General features: G+C 40.8%; 1 protein-coding gene across 5 annotated transcripts in view; it reads left to right on the top strand.

The window, feature by feature from the left end:
* Positions 1-18,095, top strand: part of rgs12b (regulator of G protein signaling 12b) — a 46,043-nt gene that overhangs the window by 7,637 nt on the left and 20,311 nt on the right. For all 5 annotated transcript variants that reach the window (XM_078264781.1, XM_078264798.1, XM_078264790.1 and 2 more), the window contains exon 5: positions 1,764-1,883. In XM_078264781.1, coding sequence (XP_078120907.1) covers positions 1,764-1,883 — 120 coding nt within the window. The remainder of the gene's footprint in view (positions 1-1,763; positions 1,884-18,095) is intronic.

The raw sequence follows: 18,095 nt of genomic DNA on the forward strand, positions 1-18,095 counted from the left end.
AGTGTGGTTACATCATTGTCAGATGGCTTTGGACAATAAATATTGATGACCCAATGACTAATTTTCTCATGCGCTCATTTTAGGCAGCAGTTTATGGCATCATATAACAGCTGGGCAGTTAACTTCATTCCAGTTAGTGGGTTTCCACTATGGTAGTCCTTACGAAATTGCTGTACCATTTTGAATGTTCTTTGTATATAATATTATTATTATTATTATTATTATTATTATCATTATTATTGTTAAATTCAGGTACATTAAAGCATCTACAGGCACTTTAATTTTGTTTTGATTTTGGTGGCCTCTCTGGACAAAAGTGGGAAAGTCAAAAATAAAATTCTCCACCAAAAAGAATCTCCTCATGCTTCCTTTTAACTGGCTGACGTACGTAAATTCTGCTTTAAGTTAACACAGTAATGAAACCACCTGAACCATATAATGCAATCCAATTCAAAAGCACAACACACTACCTCCTCTCAGATACAGCTCTATGTTGAGTGTTGTTGTCATCATGTCGATCGTGTGTGTGTGTGTGTGTGTGTGTCTCTGGCTGCGTCTGAGGGCTTGACAAAAGTAACTGCAGGCAAAAATCACAGGACCGTACATGCCTGTGCATAACGTGGAATATAACATTTAAGTGGTAAAACAAAAAAAAAACATTTTAAATAGTCATGCAGCTCAAATCTCTTCATTTAAGCTTCCGTTTAACACACACACACACACACACACACACACACACACACACACACACACACACACACACAGGCACCAGTTATAGGGTGTAGGTAATAGTGGCACACTGTTCATTTACATGCTATTTATCAACACCTGTTTGGATTGGATCATTAGGTTTGGATAGTGCAAACACTTGCACAATTATAAAACTATTATACAAAGGCAAGTTTTCATATAAAACATGTATGGATGAATTGACATTACATCCCGTTAATACATGACAGATATTAACAAATAAACAAAGACCTTGGCTTCTAGCTGTCATACAGTAGATGTTATTTCACACAGTCCTACTACTAACTAGTACTAAAACTTTTTAAGTTTTCATATTATAGGATGTTTGAGGTCGATACTTATACCAATATTGATATTTGATAATGATACACCACCTGCTATTTTTTTTTTTTAACATAAACCCATAACATGAAAACCCTTTTTTGTTAAAGATTCCTTGATTGTAAACTCTGTGACCACTCAGGATATCTACTGAAAGGGACTACTCTCTGGTGGACAAACTATGCAATGGAGATGCTTTTAATCATAGATACTGTACAACATTGCTTTTATATCTATGCTTTCAATGACCTCCAACACATCTTTGGCATTTCTGTGCTGAAATTTCTTGTTACTTATCGGCAAACATATACTCGGGTACCGATATGTCTGCCTTGAGCTAATGTTGGCCGATATATCAGGCAGTCTCTTATTCCTGTATTTATTTGTTTATTGTCATGAGATTGTTTGCCAGTGAAGACAGATAGAAAGTATGAGGAGAGAGAAGGTGAGAGATGGCATGTGATATCTCAAACAAGCATTATTTGCTTATTTCTCAGACTCATTCAGTTCTACACATTCACACCTGGAAGCTTTCTACAACCACTCTTTTGCTGTTTCCTGGTCAAGGGATTAGAACTAACAACCTCATCTCAGCATGCTTCTCTGACTTTTAGGCTACTGCCACCTCTACCTGTATGCACTCTTTTTCAAATAGCACGTGAACTGAACATGTGTATATTTTCTCTCCTCAGGGCGGTCGGTTCCGCGGTCTGACCATGGGCTTCCCTCCTCTCCCCCAGCGCTCCTCAGCCAGACGCTCCTTTGGACGCTCCAAACGTCTCAGCCTGGCCCGTTCTCTGGATGACCTGGAGGTAGGAGCATTTGCATGCACACACACGTATATAGTACTTAAAGTACATCTGCCGACAAAATGTTGAGTGTTACTGCAGCGCTCAAGCTGAGTCTGACCATTGTGTTAATGTCACATTTGAGCCACAGATGCACCATCCATCTCTAATAATAGCAGCTCATGCGCATCATGCATCCTCATGTGACACGTCAAGCCCTCTTCTCACATCACTATGGCAACATACACACAGTCATGGATAGAAAGCCAGTATATAGAAAGAGCCAATATACATTTACAGACTGGTATTTATGGATTTAGATTAACACTGCAGTTCAGCTTTGATTGCAGGGAGTTTCTTAACATTAACTGAGGTTACTTTTTGATAGATGCAGCTATATATTATAGGTGTAGAAGTATTGTATATTCTGCTGACTGGGGAGAAGTATGGCTAGACTGTGACGTGTAGACACAAATTATACTTATGCTCTTCTTTTAGCTGTAAGAAATGACCTGGTATCCAGTCATTTGACAGCCATGAGTTTTGCAATAACAATTTGCCTATTTAGTATGACTGTACAACAATGCATAAAGAGAGTCCGCAGCGGCTGCTGTAGTACTCGGGCAGGAACGATACAATAGACTGCTATTATGGCTACCACTGTAATGCCCTTGAGACAAGGCCTAGGTTTGCACAAGATTATATTCACATGAAATTTTGTTTCCAGCAGCTATTTTTGCAGAGTCCTGCTGTCTGGGAGCACAATTCATAACTGTTTTTGTCCTAAGATAGAGATCAGAAGAAAGCTAAATGTTTCCGCCGTTTAGTGGCTCCTGAAGCACCCTGGGAGCAGATAAGCACATCCCACACTGTCGCTTCAGTAGTGAATTCTTTTTTTTTTAAGTATACATTTTTGGCATTTCTCCTTTATTGGACAGCACAGTAGAGAGAGACAGGAAGTATGCGGAGAAATGGGGCGAAACTGGGAATTACATGCTACAGAAATTCTTGGCTGTATTCAAACTGGAGATGTCTCCCAAAACTATTTTAATTACAGTTGCTGTGTATAGTTTTTATGAAAAAAAAAATAATCTTCTGATTGTGTCAAATTCCTTAAAGGGAAAATCAATTTGCAAATTACTTGGTGCCTTTCAAATTCTCATTTTTGTTTTGCTTCATCTCAAACTATAATTCCTTTCTATTCATAATGTTATTGGAAAGGGGTGACACTTTGTACTCGGCTGTGCTAATGTCCACGTTCTACTGTCAGTCCAAATGTTGACTTGCCCTACAGAACAAATTATATGACGTACATTTCATACAATTGTATTCATTTTCGTTTAATCATGACACAGATAATTACAAAAATGATTCATCATCAGGTGGCGACATCAGAAGCTTCAGTGCATCTTTGCAGACATTTGAATTTTCATATAGGGGTAGATTCTTTCTCTGTGGTGTTGCCAGACCATTCCATGGCAGGGTTTCGGTCTTCTTTTCTCTTCACCCCCCCCTCTATTCTACCTATTTCTCGCCATTCTCGTCTCGGTCGTTGGGCCTTTTTCTCTTGCTGCTTATGCGGTAATGTCCACAAACAGAGAGGGCTTTGTGTTATGAGAGGGGGGATGAGAGTGAGATGTGTGTGTGTGTGTGTGTGTGTGTGTGTGTGTGTGTGTGTGTGTGTGTGTGTGTGTGTATGTTAGTGTGGGGATGGTGGTGGGTGGGTTATGAGGTTCGAAGTGTTAGCCTGCACTTCTAATGAGCTCTGATGAGCAACACGCTGACATTCCCCTCGTTAGTGAGGCCTCAACAGAAAAGCACAGAGTATATAGACACACACACACACACACACACACAAATTGCAACCCTTAGTCGATCCCACACAAACACATCATTGCACATAAGTGACAGCAGTGAAGTGAAGGAAGTCAGAGAACCTGTCAGCTGTGTGCGACTGGATTTGCGATATCATTTTTTAGTGCTGATATGCTTGCTGGCTGAGACACTGTTACTGTTAAATACCTGTGTAACATTGTTTGAAAGCACCAATGTGTAAGCTGTTTACTAAATAAGACATCATCAGAAAACTCATTCAGAGGTTGAGTGCACAAATATATTGTTCGTGGCAAACAATGCATACAATAGGCTGATTGCTGCTGTTTCCTCAGTGAGCTGCAACATAAGAAGATGAAAGTTCTCTTCCAGTGGAGCTCAAGTGTTGGTTACCAGTGCAGGCAGTGTTCTCCATATGTTGTGTCTAGGCATCCAATTTAATGCTTTCTAACAAAGTAACAGTTCCAAAGGTGTTGACTGTAGCCACTTATGGGCTGTCCTGATTACATAATTTACAAGAACAGTTAAAGTAATGCAGGAGAAAAGCCTTTTACACTTATTTTAAAATATAAGACTAATATAATATTGATTGGACATGTTTTGAAAGATCACTGGCAAACACTGTTAAAGTTCAAATGATTTACCCACTTGATTTGACCAACTGTGACTGCTTAAGCCCCATATTAACTTTGGTTAAACTTTGGAGTGCATTTTTGTACAGAACTAGGACTCCCTCACTAACATCAGAATACCATTATGAGGGGATCTCTTCTTGGCCAGTATGGACAGTGGGAATAATCACTGGACAGCAACCAAAATATTGTTTTAATGTACATATGGGCATGTGGGTATTGTTTTAAGACAGACTTTAAATGTTAAAAAAAAAACCATTCTTTTTCTCATACTGTCTTGTCTGAATATACCTGTATTCACCCTCTGTCTGCAACTCTCCGTTTTAGAGCCTGTCTCATTAAGCCCACCCACCTCCCGAAAAAAGCCCAGTCTGCTCTGATTGGTCAGTGTTTCCGGGTCTTCCACATCTGAGCTCTCGGCACAGTATAGTTGACATCATAACTGTACAGAAGTCCTGACGGCTTGTTTGAAGGCAGAATTTCTGAATACAGGCTGTGTTTATTTCTCCGTGGATTGAGCATTTGGATACTTACAAAGTATTTATATAGCACCTCCACCTGCTTTATAACTAAAACAAAGACATGAAAATCTCACTTTTTACAATATGGGAGTCTTACGGTACACTGGCTCAGTTGCTCAACAAACTCCATCTGATGTGGATGTCTGGAAGTTGTGGTTGAAAGCTCAGAAAAAGCTGGGCTTGAGTTAAGAGTTTTCTTGTCAAAATAATTAAATCTGAATTAAACGTATTGGTTATTATTGATTAATAATAATAAGTCACAGACTAAACACTAACCCTGATAGGATTTAGGTGTAATAAAGTTGATGACATCACCAGGGTTATTTTCTCAGAATTAAGAAAGCTTCCTCTGTAGCCACACAACACATTATCCAACTGTTTTTACAGGCTGAGTTGCGCATCACTAATAACTAATCTTAATGCGTAAATGTAGTGGAGTTCCCCTTTAAAATAATAATCCATCACACTTTTATATTCTGTCTGACATGCTTTCCACACACAGACTATATCAATGTTGAAAACTAGTGTAAATATAGTGCTGGGATAGGCTCCTGTTCCACGAAAAGCGTGGACTGGAATAAGTGAAATGGAGACATGAATGAACTTTGTCAGGTAGTTGTCCAGAGGTCCTGCATTGTTATGTGAAAACAGGAGCTGGATACCTTTTTGAGATTACTTTAAAACACTTTCCAAAGCTGTTTTCAAAGCGACATTCTCATGATCCAAACTATGGCAAACAACGCGGTTGCCTCCTGTCTGTATAACACTCTCTTGGTTATTTACTGTATCAGTGCTGAGTTTGAGTGAGGTGGTGCTTCACCCGCTGTCCTCACCCTTGGGCCTATCGGAGGATGGGTAGGAGGGGTGTGTGTGGAAGGGGGTGAGTACCTCCACTGTGTGTCAAGGCATGTTGAGGAATGCAGCTACTCCTTAGTTCAGTTGTACACAGCCTAATCACCGCTACAGATATCAATCCTTGCTGTCAGCTGCATGATCTCCCTGTTTTGTTCGACACATCTCTTTCTCTGTCCTACTGTCTGCTCTCAATCCTACGGAATAAATCATTGCTTGACGCTCAGTGCATCCATTTCTCCATGTTTTACCCATTATGAATGTGGGTGTACTCTGCGTGCATGGGGCATACTAAGCAGATGACGAGAAGAGCACATTTAACTCCGTGTTGATTTTATGTGTGCGTGGGTGTTTCTTAATGGCAAGGGGGTCTCCCTCTGTAGCCGTGCCTCCGCATTTGTCTTGAGTGTGTGTATGCGGGTGTCTCTCAGCTCACAGCAGTGTGGGTGGAATAGAAATGATACGAGGGTGGGTGGAAAAGCAAAGAACGAGGAGGGGGAGAGCAGAGAGGCAGGGCGAGGGAGAAGATAGAGAGGGAGGAGGAGGAGGAGGAGGAGGGGGGATGACAGAGAGAGAGCGAGAGGGAAGGGGAATCTAGCGACATTCTGTAGCGGTTTGGACATTTGAAAGCCATCAAGATTTGCCGCTTCATCTCTCTAACGCACACATACACACACACATACACACATTCAACAGCTGATGACAATGTGTACTGAAGGAAGCTCTCACATGCAGCGCTGAGGATTACTTGTCTCTTCCTTCATGGAGCAGCAAACTTTAAGCGTTGATTCTGAAACGACCGCTGATCCAGTGAGTATACAAGCTGTTTGTGCACGTGTGTGTGTGTGTGTGGGAATTTAGGTGTGTTTGCTCTCCCTATATTTGACGCAACCTATATTTGATCCCGGTTTTGACTCCCTTGCTCCTGTCCCATATAGCACTCAGGCTATAAAACACAATCCTGACTGTTTCAGATCAACATTGATGGAGGAGATGATATTAGTTTAAAAAATAACACAAATGGATTTCTTGTCAGTGTATATATATATATATATATATATATATATATATAAAAACTCCTTTAACTGTCAGTGTTTTCTGTGTTTGTTCTGGTGGGAGCTGTCAAATCATGCTAATAGTCTAATACATATTTACTTAGGTTAAAATTAATTAAACGCTCTGAAACTTTAGTTGCAAGGCCCTATCGCTGGAATGACAGATCATGTGACCTGTACGGACCAATCATCAGGGGTCTTTGTGGCTTTGTTGAGTTAAAGGGAAACCTGTTGATTCTTTGGTTCAGTCTATTGGATCAGAAAGTAGAAAGTGTATTAGTTTTTGTTCAGTTGGTCTTAAAGAAGTATTATTTTGAAGATGTTTGTCTGATGTGTTACTGTGATCTTCTTTTGAAATGTCACCATGCCAAGTAGTTATTATGTCTAATTGCACTGTAAAAATATGAATAAAAATATGTTAGACTCAATGTATCCATGTATAAAGTGCTAGTGCATATATACTAATGTAGTGTGTGTGTGTGTGTGTGTGTGTGTGTGTGTGTGTGTGTGTGTGTGTGTGTGTGTGTGTGTGTGTGTGTGCGCGCTCGCACGCAATTGTGAGTGCGGGGGGTTTTGACACTCTGGTGGAAAGCAGCAGAGGACAGTATTTCACTAAACATAGCAGTGAGAAAAGAGCGGCCCACAAGCCCCCCAAGACACACACACACAAATGTAATTATATTTAAAAAGTCAACATACATACATGTTTATGCTTGGCGCACCATCAACTCAGGCAGTGACTATCTGGCCTCTTTGTCTATATGTTGACTCATAACTGGTGATTGTCAGATCTCCATTAAAGATGACACATACTGCACTGCCACTTGTTATTCAACTTAATATGCTTGCTTGTGTTGGTGCCTTTAAAAAAAAAAGTCATTTACAGTAGTTTCTGGTGCATCAGTCACAAACACTGCAAAATTATGCAAAAAGGACAGAGGTGAAAATCATGATGACTCATGCCAAACAGGAAAACTGCACCAATAATGAGGAACAAGTAGACATGTAGACGTTCAGCAACAGACTGATTGTAAGACAGGGTATTTGATTAACAGCTACGGCAAACAACGTCCTTAACTGGTAAGCTTTTTCTCTTATTTTGTCTAAAACTTTGTATCTGTGAGTCCATTTAATACCCAGTCCTGCCTGTGACTGACTAATCACATGACATGTTTGATTGTGCTGATGTGGTTAAACTGCACCCATCTGGCACTTGATGAAGATAAAAAAAGAGGCAATTGTGTTTATTTGAATGTGACTCCTGTTCTCCTGAGGTGTTTCATGTACAGGAGCAGTGTTGATTCTGTCTCATCATCTGATTTTCCCTCCCCTACACACTCTGCTCCCAGGGGATATCACAAGGAACACACACACACACACACACACACACACACACACACACACACACACACACACACACACACACACACACACACACACACATAGAAGAAGAAATGTGTGTGCAGGTTCTTATCTTTGAGCATCTTTTTGGTATGTAAATAAGTTTTGTGTGTGTGTGTGTGTGTGTGTTCTTGCCAGTGGGATCTGCTCTCAGCTGGGGCCTATCCAGCCCCATTAGCTATTGATGCTAACACATTGATCAGCTAACTCATGTATTCATCATCTAACATTCACCATCTCACTTTGAATAGTGGTTCCCTAGCAGTAAAAGAAAATGTGTTCAGTGCCTCGGCCTCCGTCATGACAGCAGAGGGCAGTGTTGAGTTTTGTCAGATTAACATATTAGTGTGCAAGGCACAGAAAAAGAGAAACCGAAATGATGAACTCTTCTCTGCAGAAAAAATATGGTTCATTTGACAGAGATGGTTTTCATGTATTGTTCATAAAGCATTATGGAAGACCACCTGTTGATTCCTCCTGTGTTGTACTTTGTCTCTCTCAAGTGCTTAATTTAAGACAGGGGTGTCAAACTCAACTTCACTAAGGGCCACACTGGAAAAGGAGAATCGCATCAAGGGCCAGACATATAGAGTTTATTTTCATGCTTTTATTTAGAAAAAGTCAAATATCTTTGACTGTATTATTCCATGTCTGATATAGTCTTCTTACTTACAGTTTGGTCCACATAAAGCCCTAAACTCACAGCAACCAGTTTCCCAGCTTTAATTTCAAAAACTCTCTGCTTCTGTGGAAATTTCTGGAAGTCCCAAAGTCGGCAAATCTACCAAATTCTGCTCTAAAGTGTTGTGTAGTTGCCGTTTGAAAAACTGTTTCCTGTCTTTTTGTTTTGGTGCACAACTAGGCGGGCCAACATTTATTGTGAACCTAAATTGACATGCGGGCTGGATCAAAACCTGCCAGGGGCCGGATTCGGCCCCCGGGCCTTGAGTTTGACACATGTGATTTAAGATATTAGTTCCAGTTCCCTCTATTTATTATCTTAAAGTCTGCACTTTTTAAATGTTCCTCAATGTGATGATGATTTGCAAAAGTTAAAAACATGACTTATGTATCAATGTAATGAAGCGCCTGCATTTTCAGGTATTTAATTGACTGAATGTGACAAAAACTCTCTAAACAGTTTCCTAACTGAATTTCCTGAAAAGGTACTATATCACAGTATAATAATGTATTGTTTGTTTAACTACCTATTTAGTATGTCAGCATGTTCCAAAGACAGACACATGCCATCTAAGACAAATAGCCATCACAAGTTAGAAATAAGCAACAGGGACATGATAATATAGTGGCTGACAAATAATGCTAACTGCAGCCTAATATGACCAACTTCCTGTAAGGCAATAAACTATAATTCAAACCTATACTTGTTATTTCAGCTATGTAAATATACGTGGTGTGCTTTAAACTCTTACAGTAATGGGAATTTACTGGAGAAGCACAAAATGTACTTTAAACAACTTTAAACATGTGTACTGTATGTGTGTGTGAGTACACACAAGCGTGTGTAAGGTTTCTTTGCGTAGTTCTGTTGTGTTACTGAGGAGAATATTTCCCTTTTATGTTGAACTACCCTACACACACACACACACACACACACACACACACACACACACACACACAAAAAGGAAACAGAGCTGCTTGGCTAGACCACAGGAATTAGGCTAAACAGAGTGAGATATCTTCTCCTCTCTTCTCTTTTCTTCATTTTCTCATCAGGATGTGGATTTAGCCAACCTAAACTTTGTCACATCCCTCTTATCCTGTGTGACGCCCGGTACTTCTTTCTTCCCCTATGCTGACGGATATGTTTTGGACTGAACTTTCACACAGGTTACTCAAACACCACTCATAGTTCTTCCTGGCCTGTCAAATATCTGTGAAAGACCAGTTACCTGTTCTAAAATTAAGCACCCAATGTTTACTTTTGAGGTGTATTTGATATAAGTAACTGAACCAGGCAAACTTGAAAGTTTTAAAAAATTAGGGCTCCATTGGGCAGACTCTTTCGTGTTAGAAGCTCTGGTAATTAGGGCATTGGCAGCGCTTTTAGCCTCTGTGTGTGTGTGTGTGTGTGTGTGTGTGTGTGTGTGTGTGTCTGTGTCTGTGTGTGTCTGTGTGTGTGTCTGTGTGCGTGTGCGTGTGTGTGGTGGTAATGGGGGGACTTAGTGCTGGAGCCATCCCTGATGTTGCTATGATACGGGGACGTGGAAGGTTTACATTAACTTTAACAACAATATGGCGCTGTGGTCTTAAGCTCTATGGGCTCAAATGGCTCTTGTGGTGCTGAAAACCGGACAGTGAAAATGTCCTTTTCTGAGCCAATCAAAGTTGCACTTTTTTATTAAAAAATAATTGGGGGAAAACTAGCTTTTAATGTTACTGGTTTTCTTCTGTTGTTAGAGGGTGCAGCTGAGCTCTTTGATGTTTTTGATTCTTCTGGGTGGTGCTACATCCTACGAGGCAAGAGACCCTAAATAATATATATATATAATCAATAACTGGACATTTCGATTCACTACAGCTTTAGAGTCTGGCAGTCATACATGTCCAGTTCAGAGAGCAAAGACAAGAGAGTTTGTTGTGGTTTGTAAGGAAGACGAAGCATATTTTCATGTATAAAACAATGATTTGAAATGTTGTAGTTTATTTATGAAATACTGTATTTGTAATTGAACATCCACAAACATATAAGCACACACACACACACAGCTTGCTCCTATATGCTGGACCCAGACCAGATCTCACACACGCACGCACACACACACACACACACACACACACACACACACACACACACACACACACACACGCGCACACACTTTTTACTGGTAATCATGTTTTCCTATCACTGTATGGTACACAACTGTGACTCATTACAGATGGAGACAGTGGCATCAAAAAGACGGACTGTGGAGGTATAGGAGAAGGTGTAACAGAAACTCTTAGTAACTCTTACTCTTTTTTTTGCCAAAACAGGAAATTAGAGGGAGCTAGGTGTAGGCTCAAAGCCATATGCACAAATTCAATTGCAGCCTTTGTTTGTTTGTGTGTGTGTGTGTGTGCGTGTGCGTGTGCGTGCGCATGCTGAGTGGCTGCTCTGTCCTGTGAAGTGCCTTTGTTTGCTCCAGTTGACCTTTTAACAAACCTGCAGACATTTATTAATTAATTTTGTGGATGCTCGATAATACACGCTTTCTCTTCTTCCTCTTCACCCATTTTGCTTCCTATTCTCCTCTCCCTCTGCTCATAATACATAAAGCAAGGTAAATAAGTTTTAAACACTTTTAAAATCGCAAGAAAACATCCAACAGTCGAATTGGATCATACCTAAACCTGCCTAACTGTGATTTGAACAAGGAGGAGTAGGAGGAGGGTGGAGAGTTAAGGGCTGTGCTGCAGCGTGATTGGCAGGCTGGCCTTTGTTCCCTCCCCTTCTCGGTAACTGCTGCCTGATGGGGGCGTGTCACTATGGAAACGGAGCCGAGTCTCCGTGAGAATGGAACTTCCTAGTCAGTCTGTCAGCTAAGTGTGTGGAGGAGTGTGTGGGGAACAGAAGGAGACGTGTATGTTGTAGTAAGAGAGACATAGAACGTTAACTGTGAGATACAGTATTATATCTCCTTAGTGCAGCTAAAGCAGATTCTAATTCAGGCTAATTCTTAGGTGTGTGTGTGTGTGTGTGTGTGTGTGTGTGTGTGTGTGAGTGACAGGCGTGCTGAGGCATGGCTCCATCCAAGTCAGCTGTCTGCATGAATTTCCTGCCCTAGTCCGAAGAAGCTCTGTCAGCCTCAGCGCACATGTGTGTGTGTGAGTGTGACTGTTTCCATGTGTGTTTGTGTGGTTCAGACATGTAGATTGAGCAGTCAGTGGGTTTACTCCTGTGTGAGAGGAGAGCAGGATGAGCCTGAGGAAGAGGCTCTCCTTCAAGCGAGTCTGGAACTTCAATACAGTAAGTAGTATGCACACACACACGCTTACTGGGAAGTAAGGAAGGAAGGGAATTGAAGGATAGACTCACTTTCTCATTGATTTATGTCCATAGAAGCGAAGTTGACTAATGCTGGATTCAAAATATTCAAACATCCTCTGATTTAATAGCCAAAGTTGTTTTTTTAATAACAAACCACAGTCTAGTTGTAATGCTGCCAAAGTGCCAAAGAGTGGAAAACATTCAGCAGCACTTTTACCGACATTAATTCCCTCTGCACAGTTAATGACACAAATCAGAGAAGGATGGAACGGGGAAGAGAAAAGAGAAGTGGGAATGTTATTCAGTGCAAGTGACTGGCACTGGTGTATACCAGTGTTGTTCTGCTAACTACAAGTGAGATAGACAGGGACAGATGAAGGAAAGAGGTGACTAGAACGTACAGCAAAGTACCCAGGGAGAAAGATGAATCCATTAGGGGTGTGCAAAAAAATCGATTCACATTCGAATCGCGATTCAAGCTCTACCGATTCAAATTCGATTCACAGAATTCCAAAAATCGATTCATATTTTTAAATAAAAAATGAAAATTATTAATGAATACATTAATTGTATGTCTACTGCAATCACATGGGAAAAGTAACTACATTTACATACTGTGAATCGGGTTTTTTGTTTTATTATCGAGAATCGTTTTGGAATCGAAAATCCATTTTGAATCGAATCTTGAGCCTAAAAATCGATATCGAATCGTGACATTTTCTGAATCATGCACCCCTAGAATCCATAACCTTAAGACCATATGAGAGGGGAACACAGGGATGGGAGAGAGGGCGTCTATAGAAAGACAAATGAAGAGAAATTAAGACAAAATAGACGGAGAGGACAGGGGCTCATGGGAGAGAAACAATACAACAGTTGAAATGAACAAGTCAACCTGTCTGGTGTTTAAGAAAGAAGGAACATGGTGGTGCCTGGGAAAGTGTGTGTAAAGGTAAAATGAGACAGAAAGACTAACAAGAGACGGCTCTAGGGTATTTCCTTTCCTCTCAAAGCCAGATGTGTTTCGGGCCAGAGAGGGACATAGAGAGAAAGAGAGAGGAAGAGAAACTGAGGTAGAGACTTGGCCAGAGATTGAGACAAATGGAGGCAAATACAGAAAGAGCTTATTTTTTCTTGCCTCTGTAAGTCATACTGTATGGGTTTTCGCCTCAAAGGCTCGTCTGGTGTGTGTATGTGTAAAGGAAAGTGAGAAAAAAACAGCAGACAATGGAAAGGTGAGCTGACTAACCTGACTAATTTCTTGTGAATTTCACTTAATTCAGTGTGGACTGGCAGCTGTGAGTGTGTTCAGACGGAAGTATTTGATCAGATTGTATTGTGTTAACGTCTTGCACCCTCTTCTGTCTGTGTGCGTTAAAGGCAACCAGCCAAGTAAAACAAACCGTTATCACCGGCTCGGCCTCTGAGTCACATCTCCTGTGTGGCTCCCTGCAGGAAAACAAACATGATCCACATTCCTTCCTTTCATAGAGAGTGGATATTGATTCCTGAATGCATCGCAGGGATTTCAGCATTTATCCCGGAATTCCAGAGACGGTCACAGAGGGTTTCACTTAGGAATAAAAAAAGTTTTGAAATGTTTGTAGGAACGTTTAGATGGTGAACACATACGGCCATTGACACAGAGCTTTGCTGATCGCTCTATGTTTGTTTATACATTGATTTAGTCGGTTAGGTTTTTGAAAATCTGCCCTTTTTTAAGGAAGTGATTTAGATTTGTGCAAATCAGTTTTCTTCATCTCACTGGGTCGCATGGAGAGCGTCATCACCCGTGCTCACACCTGCAGAGCCTCGTTTTACTTTTGGATCGTTAACCTAATCAGCTTGTTCTCCTCAGCCCATCCTCTCTCTGAGTTAAACTCTGCTAAAGCTAAGCGGTTTCATGGTTGCCAGTCCTGGCAGGGTGACTCTGGCCTTCTCAATGGCAGCCACTATTCACCTCATATTCAAAAGTAAACACAGGCACTCGCACACATTGAGACTGTTGGCGCAACAGCTTCCTCCTCAACTGGAAGCGTGTGTGTGTGTGTCAGTGTGTTTGCGTGTAAATGACAGTATGTGTGTGTCATTTGTTTCCGTTATAGGTGTGGCCTCCTGTAGTAATGCCAGTGTTTACAGGTACATGAGTAGACAGAAGATATGTTCAGTGTTCTTCCATATTTCAGTCTGTTAAGTCATATCATTCCTTACCAAAGGTGGCAGTTACAGCTCCAGTGTTGGAGCCAGGAATAGGTTCCTGTGGTACACACAGTGTTGTCTTTGTGTGTGTGTGTGTGTGTGTGTGTGTGTGTGTGTGAGTGAGTGTGAGTGTGAGAGAGTTAGTGAGTGCATATGTTATCCTTGACAGTTTCTCCCACAGATAGACTTTTTTTTTTAATTCACCCTGTTACTGGCTGCTCTGTGTCTTATTCTATAAAACAGAACGTCTTTTTCCAGGAACCATCGTCCACCTAGACGCATGTAAACAGACAGGGAACATTTTCGGAAACTTAAGATTGTTTAAGGAGACTTGTATGGCATTGAACATATTAATATTATGATAACAGTGAGCATGAACGGCTGTAAATCGTACCCTGTGTTTTGCCATAGTTTGAACTTGACGTCCAGGCTTCATAACAGATGATGTAAGCCACCCGTCTCCCACTAGTCACAGCTAATAAACACTTGGGACCTGTACACACAGTGACCAACCACTCCCTACACACACACACACACACACACACACACACACACACACACACACACACACACACACACACACACACACACACAAACATGAACAAGCCAGGCATGTGGCTACAAGGTAGCATTTTATGTTCAAGGAGGATGTTGGTGTACAAACATGTTGTGACCTGTTGACAAAATGATCATGTTTTTAAACCACACATAATCCAGCGGGTTATTTTTAATGCTACTGATCAACAAAGTCATAAAGTAGTACACACTACAAATCCCACCTATCAGCAGCAGCGATGTACTAGGAAGGAAAAATAGGTGTGGAAGTTTGAACCAGACCAGCGTGTGTTGCCAGCAAAGGTGGTGAAGACATGTGATTCAGCCATCTTATCTTTTGTTGAAGTGGATATCAGAGTGTGTGCATTATATAACTGTACACAACACTTCCACTGTATCACTGCTCCGAGCACAGCACTTCTCAGAACACCATAATATTCGGTGGGCGGAGGCATTATCTTTTTGGGTTGTCTGTCTGTGCGTCCACACATCCGTCTGTCCATCTGTCCTATTATTGTGAACGTGATATCTCAGGAACCCCTGGAAGAAATGTCTTCACATTTGGCACAAATGTCTACTGGGGCTCATGGATGAACTGATTAGATTTTGGAGGTCAAAGATCAACGTCACTGTGACCTCACGAGTCACATTTCTCAAGAATTCCTACACTAATTATAATAGTTGACTGAAATGTCTAATAGAATAAGATGATGAAGTGATGACATTTTATATCCAAAAGGTCAGGTTCACGGTGACATCATAATGTTTTGCAAAAACACTTTTCTGGCCAATATTCAACGCCATAACGGGTATACTGAATTGGTGACACTGACATTGAAACTGTGGTGACTGTATAGATCTCCTGTTTTGTCGGGTTGAAGATGTGTTTGAAGCATCTATGTTTCACCAAACAATACAATAATAGCTTTTGATACTTTTTATTAAATTCCTTCAAAGTCTTCACTACATATATTATGTTTAAGACATTGATGTAAACTGCAACTTGACTGGTTGGCAGAGGCATACAACCAGAAGGCGGTAATTCTAGTTTTTATTTTATTTTTGTGAATTCTAAATTTTAAGAAAATTACAGAGGGGCCAGAATCCACATGCTGACTGAAATTAAAAACATTTAGGCTACTGGACCAATTACAAATCAGATAAGATTTGACATTACTGAATAGAAGTGCTGAAATGATTGGTCCATTGATGATCAAATGTTTAAATCATTTTATCAAGTTTATTTAGTCAAAAAATAAATAGTAAAGAGTTTTGGACTATTGGTTGGAAAGAACAAACAGTTTGAACGTGTCATCTTGAGCTTCAGAGAATTGTAATGGGCATTTTTTTTACTATTTTATAGACTAAACCTTTTATTAATTTATTAATAAAAAACAATCAACAGATTAATTGATACCTACAAATAATTGTTACTTGCGGTCATATTTCCAATGACGTTCAACGGCATTGATAGTAATTAGGGCCCGAGCGCCGACAGCGGCGAAGGCCCTATTAAAACTGAAGGAATTAGTTTCTGCAAATGAATTGGCTTTTTGAGGGGCTTAACATATTCAAAAACTCACCAAAATTGGAAATTTTACGTATTTTTGAAAATGTACGTATTTTAAGGGTTTCAGGAATAGGCGCACAAAAATGGCTCGCTAGCGCCCCCTACAAAGTAAAAAAAAATTTAGCCCCTGCAGTGCGTTTGACGTAGACTCACGAAGGTTGGTAGACATATGTAACATGTCAAGATGTACAAAAAACGTCATTGGAGCCATACCCTAAACCCAACAGGAAGTCCGCCATTTTGATTTCAAAGTTCGAAAATTAGTGCGATTTTGGCCATTTCCACGTCGTACTTTAACGAACTCCTCCTAGAGATTTCATCCGATCAACTTCAAATTCGGTCTGTGCCATCTTAAGACGTTAAAGATGAAAAGTTATTAAAAGAAAAACTTTTCGTCATAGGGCTGGCCGTGGCGGGGCAGCCATTTTGTGCGTTTCGCCATCAAAACAGGAAGTGGGTTTAACTTGAGTGTACATTGTCCAATTGGCTCAAACTTTTCAGGATTTATAAGTGACCAACCCTGAGGACAAATAAAGGCTGGTATTTACTTAAAGTCATAGCGCCCCCCTAGTGGTAACAGGAAGTAGTCCTAAAAGTCAAGGTGCTATACTTTAACAAACTCCTCCTAGAGATTTCATCCGGCGGACTTCAAATTTGGTCTGTACCATCTCAACACCTTAAAGATGAAACGTTATTAAAAGAAAAACTTTTCGTCAAACAGTGTGGGCGTGGCGGCCATTTTGAGTGTTTAGCGATGAACAAAGAAATTGTTGTAACTTGAGTGTACGTTGTCGTATCTGCCTGAAATTTCTCACGATTGGCAAGGGTCCAGGTCTGAGGACATCTACAGGCCAATATTTACTTTTGGTCATTGCGCCTCCCGCTGGCAACAGGAAATGCGCCTTTTATGACAAACATCATCCGATTTACATGAAACTTATAATGTGTGGTCGACATGTGATACTGAGCCGCCCCCTATACTGTAACCACGCCCACGTAATCAGGCCACGCCCACTTTCGTAACATTTGAACCGTTTAAGGTAGAGTCTTGTGTGAAGTGTCATTGAACTCAGCAGAGAGTTCCTTCTTCATTGGTGATGGTTTGGCCCGCCCCCTATAATTTAGCCATGCCCCTTTTCACAGCTAATGAACTGTATGACGTAGAGTCTTGTGTGAGGTATTGTTGAACTAAGCAGGGAGTTCCCTTTTCATTGGTGACGATTTGCGGCGTCTGAGTGCCGCGCAAATGTACCGTCGCAAGGAGCGGCGTCCGCTGGTAACCCCGACACGCACAGAGGCGCGAGGGCCCGTCCATCGCTGGTTGCAGCTTTAATTCATTATTATTCTACAATCTATTTAGGACTGCATTTGAGTTATATAGAATAATTAGGCGATCTGGTATAGTTTGTCCACCAGAGAACACAGACAAGTTGATTTTTGAATTGTAAAATGTCCTGCTTGGTACATACTGTACCTTGGACACAAAAATGCTCTTTTATGTGTTTAAAAAAAAAAATACACATCACAAGCTGTGCCTACACCAGAAAAACATCCCAGTCAGGCATTTTGATGCACATGTCAGTGCAATAGAAAATCAAGTATTTGACTGAAGTGATGCCGCATTTCC

The sequence above is a fragment of the Sander vitreus genome, chromosome 2 (assembly GCF_031162955.1).
Source record: "Sander vitreus isolate 19-12246 chromosome 2, sanVit1, whole genome shotgun sequence".
Taxonomy (NCBI): domain Eukaryota; kingdom Metazoa; phylum Chordata; class Actinopteri; order Perciformes; family Percidae; genus Sander; species Sander vitreus.